The sequence below is a fragment of the Phalacrocorax aristotelis genome, chromosome 4 (assembly GCF_949628215.1).
Source record: "Phalacrocorax aristotelis chromosome 4, bGulAri2.1, whole genome shotgun sequence".
Lineage (NCBI taxonomy): Eukaryota > Metazoa > Chordata > Aves > Suliformes > Phalacrocoracidae > Phalacrocorax > Phalacrocorax aristotelis.
This window is the reverse complement of record NC_134279.1, coordinates 74416784-74433406: the sequence shown is the minus strand read 5'-3', so window position 1 is coordinate 74433406 and position 16623 is coordinate 74416784. Positions and strand designations below refer to the sequence as shown.

Here is a 16623-nt window from a genome sequence, read left to right as displayed (position 1 = left end):
TAACTGCTTTCTACCTATCACTCTGTAAAACCATCCTTACTTTTTCATTCACTCCCCCAAAACTAGTCCCAGTAGTGGCTTGGATACTCCAGTAGCTTCATCCTTTTTCATTTCTGACCATTCCCATCCATCAAAACACTGCTTAAAATAATCATTCCTCTTCCTGCATCTCATTCTACTGACCCAACTTTAAAAAACGCACTTTGTACTGTTAAACACATTCAACCGCGTAATTTCTACTATCTTCCACTCTTCTAAAGTTCAAACCTCTATTAATCTTTAAAGACCCCTTCCCCTTTCTACTTACAAGCAATTTTTTCCTACAAACCTGTTTCCTCTCTTCCTAAAAAAAAAAAAATCAGTTTTGACTATTTCCTATTGCAGTTCCCATCTTTTACTTCTTTGAGTCAGCTCTGCCACTAAGCAACCCTGACAACACTGCTGAGAAGGATTACCTTATGTGTAGCTGTTCATGTTCAACACTCACCCAGGACTTATTTTTAAACACCTGTCCTTGTGCAAAGTAATGCAGAAACTCCTAGAGATAATTTGATTTTTTTTTGTTGTTGTTGCCATTGGCTCTCACTTTTCTACTTTAGAGGATTGCTCTTCATCCCCTAGGAACACTCTCTCTTCCTCTTACTTGCATGGGATCTTCTTCCACAACACCCATTTACTATCTCTTGTTGTAAAGCCTTTTTTTTTAAATTAGCATAGCTATCTTTTGTTCACAGTCATTTAATAATTATCTTTAGCAACTATTATGGCTAGCTATGGCTTACTTTCATAAATTGTAGCTTAGTAAGACAACCCTTAAAAAGTCTGGAGAGAAAGGCACTATGCACAAACACAGGACCAAGCCTTCTCCAAGTACCAGCCGTTCCACTTACCCGTAAGTGTTATTACTGATCAGAGAGCACCACTGCAGAAACAGGTTAGCAGGAAGGAAGAACCTCTTGGCTTGAAGATAGATCTACTAACCCAGGTGCATAAAGTAATGATCAGATTACAAAAAAACAAACCAATTAAAAGTCTCTCAAAACAAATACCCAGGAAGATAGCAACTACAATTCTCAGCACCTCCAAGCTCTCCATGAGGAGAAGTGCATAACCACTGAAGCATGTGAAAGAGGTCTGCTGAGAGCCTACTTGCCCGTAAGTGTTCACTCCCAGCTACAAGTTGGGGCCATTTCCGTAAACCTATCTGCATATCTCCATGGAGGTCATGCAGCCTTTTATTTAAAACAGACACTAAGGGCACAGCCATACCTTGGTCAACCTTAGATGAGAGGGGTGGTAAAAAAATAATATCATGCAAAACCTCCAGGCTTACACAAGCCTTGTGAGCACCATTCAACTGGACAAAGCATTCACAAAGCAGTATCTTTACTATCAATGACCATGAATTTTGTGTGAATTCTAGGAACATAAATTCTTCAACATTTACTGCAAGAAGTTTGCATTCTTTTACTATGTAAAAGAAGCTAGGAGCAAAAAATTAGGTTAGTGTATGCACAGCTGAAATACAAAAAGAAGGTGAGGTCTCATGAAAAAACATATTCCTCAGCTTTTGTTCCCCAGGTACAAATTTACTGAGATTCATAGATGTAACCGTAAAATAAACCATATTATTTTAAAAATAAAAGTATGAAAAATAAACATACACTGAAGATGTTTCAGCCTGTTATATCTGTTTTAGTCTAAACAGATTAAAAACACCTTGAAGCTGTGGTTAAAGATAGATTTCCCCCCTCCCCGCAAACACTAAACAGTTGTTTCAGAATATCAATAAACTTGAGCTCGAAGAGCTACCCTGGTGAGCTAGTTACCCGCACTTTTTTCAAGCTAGTCTCTAGATTTAAGCAGCAACCTTCACAGAAATTATTCTGAACACTTTGAATATCAAGAGCGTTTCAAAACTCTGCAAAACCAGTCCAGTTCTGCATTTCTGTTCGATGGTCAGATCTGCCTGGGCGCAGGTTCTGACCTGACACCTGTGGAATGCTCCAGTAGAGAAGGTACAAGATAAGGAATTCCCTGAAGTGGCAGGAAATACTTCTATGATACTGGTGCACACAGGCAAATATTTTGATGTAGAAGGAATCATCCTTTGTCTCAGAAAGGCAGCAGTGCTGGGAAGCCTGCAGTGTCCTGAGGAGGTCAGAGTAACTACTGTTCCACCAGCGCACTGCAATTCAAGAACACCATTGCTTCAAATCACTCCTCTGCGTTTTCTCCTGGTTCAAAAGCAAATACCAACCTCACTCCAAAAGCTTCACACATTGAATCTGCAGTCCCCAAAAGGAAAACACATCTTACAGAGAACATTTACAATATAAAAAAAATCAACGAGGCACAGGAGGCTGAAAACAAAATTTCACCTCTGCTCCATCTCTAATTCATCAGTTAAAAGTCCGCCTCCCTGCCAGCTATACATATCACATCGCTGCTATTGGTTTCATTCTCTGGTTACCTCTACCATCGGCATTTGATCCGGGTTATTAAAATCTGGTATATCAGCATACCTGAAGAATAGGGCTGGACAGGAAGAGCGCTGACTGTGCAAGGATCTAGTAAAGTCATGCTGTTCTCATGTCATGCTCATGACACTAGTCCAGACTTTCCACTTCCTACACCCACATTTTCTCTCCCACCCTTGGTATGTTCAGAGATGCAGCAGTTACCAAGTAAATATCTCTGCCCAGATGCAGGTCCTTGCATCTGACAGTAACTTGATGATTATCCTGATGGGTTTTGTAATCCCATCCCATTAAGCAATGTCCGTTCTATCCCATTTCCTCATCTCCCCCATTTACAAAGATTAAGCTGAATTAATTTTCACATTTTGGGGCTGGGGTGTTTTTGAACAAGAATCATGGAATAGTTCCCCCGGGATTAAGCTAAACCATATACTCAGGTTTCTGAACGGGTTGTACTGTGAATTTGCTGCACTCTGATGTCACCCCCCCCCCACCTTCAAAAGTATCTCTGAATAGCAATCAAAGCTGTAGGCCAAATGCCCAATACCATCAAAATCTGCTGCCGTGCAGAAGTCCTATTATATCATAGTAGGATCTGGAGTACTTCAGGAGAAGCACACCCCATCATTGGCAGTAGCAAAATCTAGCCGATAAAATGTACCTGGCATTCGTAGTACCTAACGGAGGGTTATAACTAAGCAACGTAAGTCACTAGTGGTGATAGCCCCCACCAGAATAAATATTCAAAGTTACATTCAGAAAACATTATATTCAAAACCATTTCAAAATAGACTGCGGAACCCACTAACCTTATGGGAAGGAATCCTAAGGATTCCTTGATGAAATAGTAAAGTAAAGTAGCATAACTAGGAAAGTTACAGTCTCTAAACATGAGCTCCTCCATCTTACTATCAAAAAAGTGCTATTCAAACTTCTCTGTATTTAATTCTATTATCCATACCAATTTAACAGGCACATCAGGAAAAATCGCTTGTTTCTGAAGGAACACACACTACCACAATTCGCCAGTAGCCCATTCTCGATACAAGTACAAAAATTATGTAAAGCTAACAAAAACTATCTGCAAAGAAAGTATAAATATATGACAGAGAGAACACGGTGCTGGTTTTAAACTACCAGCAATAGCCGTTACTGATTTACAAGGCCCAGCGTCATGCGACAGGCTTGGAAAGTTCCCTCACCACAGAAAAGTCCAACAGAAATACAGCATACGCTGTTCGATACAGACCTTGGATGCTGAACATACAGCAAATGAACAGTAGGTTAATAAGTCCATTATACAATAAAAAGATCAAGTCTCCATTATAAAGAAAATTAATGTGACATTTATTAGCTTTGATGAAAAATAGCAACAAAAAGCTATATTTGAAATGATTTCTTCTGTATTTATCAATATTTCTGTTCATTAACTGTTTATTTTAGTTGTTTCTTGGTACAAACACATATATAACAAATACATAATGTTGGTATAAACAAATAACAAAGTTTACTGAAAGCTACCTATAATCTCTTACTGAATTTTCAGTTACTTAATCTCTAAATTATCTTCCTTTCATTTATTAACAGCAATATCAGGCAAGTATGTGCTCTTCAACAGTGCTCACCAGGGTTATGACTACATAAGGAAAAAAATCCATAAAGCCAGCACAACCTGAACTTTTCTTTTGCGCTATCACCCTCAAGTCTTTTTTTTTTTTTTTTTGCTTTAAACCCCAGCAGCGCACTGGCTGTAATTTGGGCAAAAGGACTGCGTGCGCGGAAGGTTTACAAAAACGAGGCTTAACGCTATTACTGAAATTAAAACACAAGAAAAAAAATGGGTGGTAGTCACAGAGAGGGAGAAAAATTATATCAAATACTTAATGAAGTGACTAAACTGTACTGACTGGACAAGAAAGGATGCTGTAGCTCTTCAGAAGCGGCGATGCCCTTCACATACGCTCTGAACATCACACGCGAGACAAGATCACTCTCCAGGCAGCTGTTATTTAACCCGCGCCAGGAGAAGATAATTTCATTACAAAGCAAGCTATGATTCTTGGATTCCTTCCAAGAATTTCAAAGCGAGAAGAAAAGGGGCAGAAAACACACACGTACGGAGCGCCCTCCAACACATCTTTCAACTCGGGAAGTTCTGGGGTGCCGGCAGGGTGAGCGGGAGCGCCTCTCCCCGGCTGCGGGCGACGCGCAGGAGGCGCCGCCGGCCGCTCCGCCAGGCCCCCCCCCCGGGGCTCGCACGGCCGCCCCCCGCCCCGCCGGAGGCTGCCCGGCGCCGCCGCCCCCCGCCAGCTCCCCCGGCACACGCTCTGCTTTGTCATTCCCCGCCCCAACACGCCCCGCCGCGGCGGGGGAGCCGCTCCGCGCCCGCCGGTACCGGCTGCTCGCCCGCCCCGCTGCCCCGCACCGGCCGCCTTCCCCCGGCCAGACCGCCCCGGGCCGTGCCCGGCGGGACCCGTCCGAAGGCGAGCGGGGCCGGCGCCGCTCCACCACGACCTCAACCACCTCCGCGGCGGCGGCGGCTGCCGGCCGAGGCACCGGCGCGCTCCGACCCACGGCCGCCAGCGCCGCGGCTGCGCGCCCGGCTCCGCGTCCCCTCCGGCTTCCCAACGGCGGGGTGAGGGGTGACCCCGGCAGGGGGAGGCGAGCCCAGCAGCGGCGCCACCCCGCGCTCCCCACCGGCCCGGCGCCGACTCGCAACTTACCTTGGGTTTGTACAGCCACTTTCTGAACCTGTTCATCATCACCGCGGCGGACGCCGCCACCCCGCCGCCGCCTGCCGCTGCCACGGGGGCTGCCGGCTGCCCTCCCGCCCGCGCCGCTCGGGGGACCGGGGCAAGCCCTGCTGCTCGCCGGGAAGCTTCGCTGGGTAGTCTTCGCCGCCGCCTCCTCCGCTCCTGCTCCTCCGCCTCCTCAGGCAGGAGCAGCCCGGCGCCCGGGCGGAGCGCGCTCCCTCAGCGCAGGGACCGCCCGCCGGCACCGCGGGCTCACCGCCCCGCTGACAGACCCCAAAACATTGCGCGGCCGGCAGCGGCGCTCGGCGCATGCGCGAGGACAGGCCCACGCTCTCCCCTCCCCTCCAGCTCCCGCGCCCGCCGCCAATCGGATGGCGGCCTGCGACGCCCCTCCCACACCGGCAGGCTGACCCGCCCACTCCGCTGCTCATTGGCGTAACACGCGAAGGGGGCGGAGCGGGCCGTGCGCCCCGGCGGGCCGTGCCCTCAAGCGCAGGGGCCCGGTGGGGCCGGGACTTGTAGTCTCGTCCGCGGGCCGCGCCGGGCGGGTCCGCCGCGGGCCGGCAAGGCTCGAGTGGACTCAGACAGCCCCGCCCAAGGGCGCGGCGAGCGGCTGATCGATGCCCAGCCGCCCGTGAGCGCAAAAATCGAGGAGGGGCGCAACGAGTTGGCTTGGCAACGGCGGCAAACAATCGGCCGCCATCTCGTTTTCCGGCCGGGTAGTTCTTCGCCCCGATCGTGCCGTTCCGCGACAGGGAGGCGGGCGGCCGGGAGAACTACAGCTCCCAGCAGCCCCCGCGTCCTCTTGGCAACGGCGCCGGGCCGGGGTCTCCGCCGCTGGAGGGTCCCGCCGCGCTGGGAGAGGGTTCGGGACCGGGTCCGGGACGGGGCAGCGCCGGGCTGAGGTAACCCTGAGGTAAATTTCGCGCATTTACCTCAGGCAGCGGCGCCCGCCGCGGCGCGTGGCACGCCGGCGGGCCCAGGGGCGCCAGCTGGAGCAAGGTGGCCGCGGCCGTGTATCACACCCTCGAAAACAAAAATGGGAGAAATGCTTGATGCGTGTGGTGCGCAGAGTGTCTGGTGCCCCGGGCAGGCTTGTAACCACTTCACTCGTTTATTAGGTGTCGATAAATAGAGTAGGAAAGATCAGTGGGGCCTCGGTTGTACTGTAGATGGGATTGTTGGGCTTTGCTCCCAGGATTTTCTCGTTAACTGCTGTGATTTTGGGCAAGTAGCCAGCCTTGGTGTCCTTTGGCTTCCCTGCCTCTTAAATATAACAAAACTTACTTGCAGAAGGTTTTGTAGACTGAATATTTAATTGTGAAGTCCCACAAGGTATTTCCACAAAAAAAACTACCATGTCAAAGAAAATGCTTGTAGTAGGCATGCAAAACATTGAAATGTATGCAAATTAAAAACGAACATAAGATCCAGGCTAGAGCTGCTCGGGGTGAATGTTTTCTATCTGATGTTTCGCTGCCGTAGGGAGGAATCTGCAGAGAGGGTCCCCGTGCCCACAACTGCTCTCTGCTACGCTCAGGTGAGAGTCAGCGATGCAGAAAAGTCCAGAGTAAATGAGAATGTCGGGATGTAACCACTGGGACAATTGAGCCCTGTATTCAGTGGCTCTTCTTGCACACAGCTGAGGGAAACACCTATTCCATTTTGAGGAGCAGCTATTTGATCTGACTGAATTTTGCAGGGAGGCTGAGTTCAGCCCCCTCTTTAGGAAGGATGAGTTTCATCGGAGGAAATGCAATCACAGTCTTTCTAGGCCAGGAGCACAGGAGCAAATGTAAATCTCAAAGGAATCTTTCAGGTCACTGAAACCAGTCCCTACAACTGTGGCCAGTCTTATCCTATGTAATTGCTTTCAATATATCTCCAAGCTCCGTTGTAAAGTAAAGCTAAGTCAGATTTTTACCTCCTTTAACTGAAATTCTACATCTGATAATGGAAGAAAATTTCTACCATTTTGTATATAGTATAAACTTATATCATTTTCATACATAGCAATTAGTATATTCTCCTAAATGGCTGTGTGGAAATAAGGGTGCATGTCATAAAACAAAGCATATTATTCCTGATGTGTGTGTTTTAAAGCATCGATGATAATAGCAGTTTGTTTAAATACAACCACAGGTGACGTTCCTTCTACTAAGAACCCCTGTTTGTCCAGAGTTCTCAAGGTGTTACTGTATGTCTTAGCCAGTTTTTTGTTTTAATAATTGTTATTTGGAGGGGAGGGGTGATTATCAGCATACACAGAGCACGAGAGCTCAAACTCATTTCTGCTGTGCCAGAAGAAGATATTTGTCACTGGGAGAGCTGTTGGAGCCTGAATTATGATTCAGCCTGAATGAGTACAGAGGTATTTCTCTCTCCCTTATGCAAAATCCCTTGTGAGTGTAAGAATCTTGGCAGGTGCAGAGAAACAGATCATGTTTCTCAGAGGAGTGGAGAAACGGTGATTCCTCCTGTGACAAAGAGACACAGTAGCACCTCTTTTTTATTTGCAATCCCTTGTAATGATCCAGCCTTGTTTTGCTGGACTTTTTGTTTGTTTTTTTCAATTGGACATTTTGACTTGATCATACCAGGTAACTAAATGCCTGTATTGAGCTTAATCACAGACAAACACTTTTTTAGCGGTTTGAGATTAGTAATTAGAAGTGCTGTTTAGGCATTTATTACTATGATAGTGCTGAAAGGTAGGGTACAAAAACACTGTATCTGGAAATGTTATGATATCCTTTTGAAAGAAGAAATTAATTATCTTTACCACAGTAGGAAGGAATCACCTTGATAAAGCATTCTTTTCTAACATCAGAATATGATGATATATAAAATACAAGAACAATTTTCAAAAATTTTTTTTTCTTCTCACCATGGAAGATTACTTCTGTGCTCATTTTTTTCCCATTGCTAAAACAAATTAATCACTTTCAGCCCTGATCGGTACCATCATTGGCCTTTCATACACAACAGCACATGCATGTGTGTAAGCAAATGAATTATAGTTCTTGTCACGTGCACATTAAAATCTAGGTATCCAGTTCTGCAAACTTTTATGCATATGAGTAAGATATCATTCGAGACAGATGTAATCCAGTCATTTCACAAAACATCAAGCATAAAAAGTACCCAACTGCTGTGCCTTCAAAAACAGTGACAGTGGCCTAGACTACGGATGTGTTGTGACCACTGCCCAGCTCAATGACCAACACTGTCTCGTTGCTTCCTTGTAACTCCTCTCTGTTCTTATTCTTTTGTTGTTTTGGAAGAAAAGACTGTTAATAGCAAAATGTGATAAGATTTAAGAATAAAATTTTGCTTTCGTTTCCATCTCACTGAGAAGAGCAGCGTATTAAAGAGGACCTGGATAGCACACACGCAAAAATTTGTGCTTTTCTTTAGTATTATCTTCAGTTGTATGCCATCAAATAACCTGATACAGCAACCATTTCAGATATCATCCTAAGGATCTTTTGAGGCATTTGCAGAATAAGAAATATGTAATTAAGTCTTGTATTTTATTGATGTTTGTACCATATTCTCATTTCTCCTGTTAGCTGTTCTGAGTAACTGTGATTTTGAATGCTTGACCTAAATGCTCTCTTCTATATTACTGCAGTATATCTTCTCTATGAGCCTATCAATATACATTATGCTACAACTGAAGGAGGCATGAAAAATTAATTATTTACTGTATTTATAGGATTCTCCATGGTGAAGATGGTCAGCCATGGAAAACATATTGCAATAATAGTCCAACAACTTAACAAATTTAACCCTGAAAATCAGAGCGTGGAGGATTTCTTGTATGAATCAGCTGAGATGTTGCAGGTATATTAAGTTCCAGTTCATCTTACACAGCTTACCGTGTTTTACTAGCTGATTTTAAAGATATCTGTTTTCTAACATGTTGTTGTAACTTTCATAGATTTTTCTTACAGTGACATTTTCATTTATGACTGCAGTCCAAAATTCTTATGGTTATGACCGGAAAACAAGGAAGTAAAGATCGGAGGCGTTGAGTAACTGCTTGGGTAGCAACAAAAGACAGGGAAAGCAACAATTTCCTAAAATGAATCTGACAACGATAGGAAAAGCTTCCCTTGTACTCCTCACTAAGCTGTTTTGTAGTTTCCTGCCTCTTTTCCTCCTTCCAAATGGAAGTTTCTGTCAGCAGCACCCATTTTGTATACACAAATGCCGTTCAGAAGCTGACTCACAGTTATCAGGTACTCTTGCTTTGAGGACATAAGTGACCATCAGAACAGTAGGATAAAAGGCAAGTGGCAGTAAATCAGCTACCTGATTTTAATCTAATACTGCAAGTAACCAGACCAAGATTTGCCAATAAGTAGCTATGTTGGCTGAAACAGTAGCCATCCTTTCCTAACCCTTCATAGTCTGTCACCTCTTCCCACCTCTTTGTCCTCAGTGCCACCCTGACTGGTGCTGATGCAGCTACTGGATTCAGCTTTAGAAAATCACTAAAGGAAGACAGTATTATTGTTTAGACTGCTATTGTCTGAGCGTGCTGTATATTATCAAACTACATTGTCAGAGCCCTGATTTTGCACTGCCATGTAGCTCAAGTGCTCGTTTCCACTTCTAACAATAAGGTCTAAACCACTGCTATTCCAGTTAGATAGTATTTTACATTGATTCTGCATAAACACAAATGACTACAAGAATATAAAACTTACGGAGGTGCGATGTGAAAATCAGAGGCAGCGGTGGATCCGTACACGTTTCTTGGGTGTTTGCTTTCTTAAACAGTTTCCACTCAGGATCCTAGTTTCTGCCACTGCCCTCCTGCCTTGTAGTATTGGCATAACTCTTTGTGCATTTCTATGCTGAATTACATCAGGGAACTGATCCAGTTTCAAAATAATCATTTTTCACTGGGCAGAGAGCAGGTAAATTCAGCTGCTGCCCAGATAAATACCTGTAGAAATTAATATTCAGATCATTGCTCTTCTCAGCCCAGGAAATGTGATACAATGATAAAAGAAGCAGTAGCTTCATTTTTGTCTCATTCATTCATAGTAGAAGCAGTAACTCCCTTAGAGAAACAGACTCTGATTAACTGAATCTTAAGTTTCATAATAAACCCTTTCAAAAGGGGAGGAACAGGGAGGATAACTGATGCCAAAGATAAGGCAGAAATCTTTCTCTGGGGTAGTTTCAGTTCACTTATGACATATTTTTGCCATGAATTTATCCAAGAAAGTAAAAAGTAAGATCTATGTTTATATAAAATTCAGCTTTGTTTAGCACCAAACGGGTGATTATAATTCCTCATGGAAAATGCACTTATTTTCTTTCTTTTCTATTGCATTATAGGCTTATGATCCTAAATATATTGTAGCATTTTTGTATACATGATTTCCAGGCTCGGCCACTTACCAGTTAGCCAATATTGAATGACCCATGCAGAAACTTCCTCCAGTTTGTATCCTGATTAATGCCATCACTTCAAATCACAGGCTAGATTCAAGCCAGTATGGCTCATGCTAGCAGCATGACCAGTAGCAAACCTAGCGTTGCGTACTACTGACCAGGCAAAAATCAGGAGGGTCAGACCCAAGAGCACAAATCTAAATATTTGCAAGGCACAGCTCTATTTACTTTTCTACAAGTTACTATCTTCTATTCTGTTAGACTTTTCTAATTGGTTAATTAGTTTTCCATCCCGTAAAAGTACAGTCAGATTCCAGTCATCATGAACACTGCATATTTCATTCATATTACATATCTTTATTGTATTTGGGTGGTTTATAGTCTTTATGTCCTTCTAATATGATACCTGAGGTGTCTTTTTTAGTTCTGTTGATGACCTGCATAACATATGCTTGTTAGCCTATTGTCCTGCTGTTTGTGGTTGTTTCTGGTGAAACTAACAATTTTGGGCTAGATTATTTCTCTCAAAATTAAAAGACAGCATGCATCATCCGGGGTCATCCAGGATGAGTTCAGGGGAGCTCAGCACCCCGGTAGTATCTCTGCTAGGCTGCAGGAGCCACTGCGGATGCCAGTATTGTCAAATGCAAGATCCTGGAGATAAGTACCTCTGACAGCTACACATTCTCACCCAAACTGCAAGGAGCAAAGAGCAAAGGACATCTTGCTAAGCAAAATCTCTGTCAGAATGAAGTAGGTTTTGAAGAGCAATATAAATGCTCAAAGGAGATGATTGAAAGTAAATAGTATTACTTGTTTGGAAATCTAATAAATGAAATGAGATGGGCATCCTTGGCTGATCAGAAATGAGGGATGATGTTAGTAAAGAATAAGAGATAACAGGTAGAATGGAACTGAGTTGTAAAGCATCTTAATAGCAAGGACAGGCAGCTTTCATTTTATGTGCTAGGATGCACTGTGAGATGCTAGGTGGAGTAAATGGGTCAAAACAGTGGACTGGCTGAACAGTCTTAACAACAGCATTCCAGATAGTTGATTTGCTGAAGTATTGGATTAGTTAAAACCAGGAAATAGATGTTTATTACAATAAAACAGAAAATGTTGATGCACTACCTTAGATTTTTAGCTATAAACTCTTTATTACAGTTCATAAATGAGATGTTTATTACAATAAAATAGAAAATGTTGAGGCACTACCTTAGACTTTTAGCTATGAACCAATAGGTGAATACTACTTGAAACCTACTGTTCAAAAAGGGTGAAGAAGATGGGCACGTAGGCTGGTTATGATATCCTGGAGAGTAGCCTACATGAAAAATTACCTCTGAAGTCATGGGCTTGACTGACAGGCAGGGTGGCAATAGTACCAATAACTGAGGAAAGAAGTAGCACAAGAGTGCTGAAGTTTTTTGTTTGCATTGTTGAAATTAAGCTGCCACCAACACGAAGGAACTGGCACAGAGAGAGGCCAGCATTTTAGACTGTAGTTTAGGGTTCTTTTTTGTGTACATGATAAATGTGAATATGTTATGAAAGGAAGTTGGATTTAGTCCTACGGGAGTGAGTCTGGAAGGCACAATCTGTCTTGATCAAAATATCCCTGTCAACCATCTACCAGGGGCGTAAGACCACTCTTGTGGGAATCCTTGCAAATTAAAGCAGTAAAAATGTCTGGCAAAGGGAGGCACAGGAAAATAAGTGAAAGTGGGCGAGCAAATGTATGTTAAAATAAATGACTTTACAATATGAATATATAAAAAAAGAAAGAGGTATAAAATCCAAAGGGTCAAAGCCATAGGGTGAAAATATACCAGCCACTGTGAATAACTTGCTTTGCAAATGATAGCAAACAGTAATGGGTACTTTTCCATATTACATTTTTTACTAAGTATAGAATCAGTCTATGCTGAATATTGTGTTCAAAATCCAACACAACATTTCCATTGGTTTCACTGTGCTGCTGCGAAGGTGACACAATCCAGAGGTTTGCGTAATAACTCTTCAGCAAGATTCTGTTCATAACCTAGATGCTCTAACTTTACTTACATGTAAGGTTAGATAAATAAGTAAAACAAAACCCAAAATACATCATTGGGTGAAACAATAATATATTTTGCTCTTTCATAAAGACCATGTAGAATTTTTTATGTTTTAGCAGTTCACAATGGTTGGGAAATGGCTATACTGTAGAGGTTTGGAATACTCTCCTAGCCAAATATCGGGCAGATGGAAGAGAAAGATAAATTGGGTTCTGTTCTAAGCTCCATCCTCTTTCTATCCCTGTCCTTTCTCTTACTCACCCTGAAACTTACTTGCCCAGGTCTCTTCATTTAACCCATCCCAGTTCCATCTCTCCAAGCTGTCCATTCCAGTGCTATTGTCGCTGTCCAGCAAGTCCTGCTCGCCTCTTTGGTTGTGTTCTGCTCACTTCAAAGTTCTTGCACATTCAGTTCCAGTCTCTATTGTACCTAAATTGAATCAGAAATATCTCTCTCTTCAAACAGAAGCCTGCAAGAGGCAGATGTCACAGAGAAGATAGCTGAGACAGACTCTCTTCTGTCTGAGCTCCCAGACTGACCCAGCACAGCTTGTCCCAGTCTCATCCTGTATTGTAGCAAAAGCTCTGCTTGACCTGGGCTGGGCATGGTAAGGGCTTACTGAGTCTTTAGGGAAGCTTACTGCTACGTCATAAACTCACACAAAACACATGCAAATGGATATTTTTCACTTGGCAAAATGTGCGTGGATTTTCATAAGAAAACCAAAAGGCCAAATTTGTAAGGCACAGCTTGACCCCTGTGTGCCACTTCAAAAATACATCCCTGGCTGTTTTCCTGCATTTGATTTGCAGTTACTATTTCCAAATAGCTAGTTAAAAACCTGAATATTTGACAACTGTATATCAAATAGCAGTTCCTTGTATCAGACCGTGTGAACCACTCTCATCTTTTTTCTCTTGAATAGCATGGAAGGGTATCCATTAACTTCAACAGGAGCAGAAGCAACTTCTTGATTATTACTAGTTTTATTTCTTAATGCATCTTTATAATTTTGTTTAAATATCAGTGTTCCCATCTGAACATATTCTCTTATTGTAGGAAATCATGTCTCAAGCTTTGAGATAAAAATCTGTTTGGAGAACATTTGGGTGTACAGTCTGCTTCCAAGTATATTCCAGAGTGACTGCCCAAAGTCAGAAGCATTACTCTGTACATATATTGGCGTAAATGAGAGAAGTAGTTAGCCATCTCTATTTATAGAGAAATTATGGCATTAGATACTGCAATCAAGAGTTATGTTTTTCTAGCCATATGTGGGATTTAGCTTTACACAGTCCATTTACAGTAATGGTGTCCGCACATCTAATCCCTGTGTACTGCTTTGAAAAAGCACCCATCTTCCCCTGCATTTTTGCAGTTGAGGTACATCAAGCAGATAGCATATCCAATAGCCGTTGGGATACATTTTTCTTTTTCACTTACTGCACTTCACAATCACTCAGTATTTCAAGATACAAATGAGGAATCAGAGTATTAGTACAAAAGCAATAGGAAGTGAATTTTAAAGAGCAGAGGTAAACCATTACTTTGACAGTAGCTCAGGTCTGCCTGAACCACTGTATGTATAAAGATAGAATCTTCTTTTGTTGTGATGGAAATGTGTAAAGAAATTGCCGAGTGTCAGGTAATTAATAGTGTTCAAAACCACAGTGTCAAGAGAGAACATAACCTCTACAAAGCCGCTCAGGAAGCAAGAGAGAAAGACATGTTCCAGTCTCAGTTCCTACCTTCCAACTCCTAGTTCATGCTTCTACATACAGGTGGAGTTAGGGAAACTCAATGATTATTAGCCTCCTGGTTTTAGAGAAATAAAAATGAAATATGGTAAGGATTTTTAATTCTTGAATAGTGGGAGATTAATAACATGGTTTCCTCTAATTAGAATGTTATGATCAAAATTAGTCTCGAGCTGATTCTGTGTTAAACTCCACACATTTTATTTCAGCAACGTGTGAATTTTACATCATAAAAAGAATTTCTTTGTTGTTTTCAGTGAATGATCAGACTTTATTTTCTTCCAGGAAGAAAACTACACTTTGACTTGTAATTCAGTTATTTACAATCTTCATGGTTACTGTATTGTAAGTTATGATGTTTATAACATAATACTGGACTTGTTTTTCACTGCAAATATTTTCAATAAAAGCATAGGTTCATTAGTAATATGATGGGTGATTCCTAGTTGCAACAAACAAGCCTTCACCTTCAATCATGAAGAATCATACTCTGTCCCTCAAACCTCTTAAAAACAAATAAGTGCAAATAAATGCTTTTGCTTCGGTGTTGTGACCTTGTTGCTGTTCAAACAGAATTCAGTTTGAATTATCCTGAGCACACTAACTTAAAAGAATTCTTTAAATCTCTCAGTTCTTTAAATTATTAGTATATACATTCAAATTTACATCTCTGTTTCTATTGTTCTTCATTTGAATGCCAGACCACTTCTTTATCTTCCTAAATGCTTTTTAAAGCTCCTTTCATCAGACTGATGCCCTCCAGATAACATCTTAATTCTTGTGTACTAAACCACCTTCTTTTTATCAAGTATTCTTCAAATAAATCTATCAAAAATTATCCACATGCAGAGTGATCTTTCATCCAGTGTATATGGTACATAAGGATATCGTTTCACCAGGCCATTTATAGGAATGGACTGCATTTGTTCATATTGAAAAAGATTAAGTTCTGTACCTAACTGAAGCTTCCCAGGCATTTTTTTCTATGCAACTGTTAAAATAAAGCTCTTGCTATGATAACAAGAGACAGATTTTAACAGATTTTTAACATTGCCATGCAATGTTTGTGCCTTTCTCTATGCAAATAACTCACTTTATTTTCAGTGGAGTTATTTGCTTCAGTTAGACTTGCGGCATCAGACCCATCATATTGACCTTTATAAATCCCATCTACTGAAAAGCTTAATTCTGTAAAATCAGAACTGCCACCCCAAATTCACTGCTTTACTCCTTTATCCCTCTCGTGTTAATAGCAAGACGAACCTGTTCATGAGCTTTCCATTTTGCAAGAACATGGTGTAATTTGGCATAGCTTCATAGTTCTCATTTGTGTTGGTTCAGCTGTGTCTCACACATGCCCACTCAACTGTGAGTAAAATCCCCAAATGTCAAAAGTCATAGATTGAGTTTTAAATATGAAAATAACATAATGCAAGATTATTTTGATACATGTAGTGAAAAAAATCCTACTAAATTATACAAGTCTAATTTGTATTTTTAGTTACTGACATAAATGCAGATTAGGATCTTTCTAAGGAAAGGATGGAACATGATTTTTCTGCAATGTGCTGCTCGTGATTTAACATTAAGTATATTATAAGGGAAAATAACATTAACTGTACCTCTTAAGATGGTCAGCAGTATCATATGAATTATCACACAGCTTCTGCCTGCAACATAGACTGTAAATAGTAGAAGCAGGACATGCTCCTGGTTATATCTTAAGATCCCAGAGTTTTCCCCCCATTGAAATTACTGGAAGCATTTTCACTGACTTCAGAGTGAAAGAGCACTAGGTTCTGGTGACTGATTCAAAACCCAGTGAAGTCAATAGGAATATTTTCTTTCATTTCCAGAGCATTTTGATTAGACCCTTGGAGAGGACTAGCACGGATGTCTGATGCGCTCTAAATTAATCAGACTGCATCGGCAAAATGTACATATTCTGCCTAGAAAGAGACAAGTTCAATCCATACTATTACTCGGTTCTCTCAGGAGGTGAAAGCTACTTTATCTTTTCATCAAATATTATCTTCTTTCTAAAATGTTTGTTTCACCTTAAACTAAATCCTTATCCTGAGAAGTCTCAAACAAGGCATGGTTGCTGGTCCTTTCTTTCCTTCTCTCCAGAAAAAAGTGCTTTTCTTTCTCTCCTCACCCA

The 16623-nt window shown here is 42.0% G+C and overlaps 2 protein-coding genes across 4 annotated transcripts in view; one reads left to right on the top strand and one right to left on the bottom strand.

Moving 5' to 3' along the window:
• The window catches only part of ZFYVE28 (zinc finger FYVE-type containing 28), a 162776-nt gene extending 157332 nt beyond the window's left edge, over positions 1–5444 (bottom strand). For 2 of the 3 annotated variants that reach the window (XM_075092037.1, XM_075092038.1), the window contains exon 1: positions 5204–5386. In XM_075092037.1, coding sequence (XP_074948138.1) covers positions 5204–5242 — 39 coding nt within the window. In that variant the 5' untranslated portion in view covers positions 5243–5386. Of the gene's footprint in view, positions 1–5203 lie in introns of all 3 variants that reach the window. The other variant, XM_075092039.1, reaches the window with a different exon arrangement.
• A 284-nt stretch (positions 5445–5728) lies between these two features.
• CFAP99 (cilia and flagella associated protein 99) overlaps positions 5729–16623 on the top strand; it is a 62189-nt gene continuing 51294 nt past the window's right edge. Inside the window, exons 1-2 of the mRNA XM_075092036.1 lie at positions 5729–6149; positions 8952–9079. Coding sequence (XP_074948137.1) covers positions 8960–9079 — 120 coding nt within the window. The 5' untranslated portion in view covers positions 5729–6149; positions 8952–8959. The remainder of the gene's footprint in view (positions 6150–8951; positions 9080–16623) is intronic.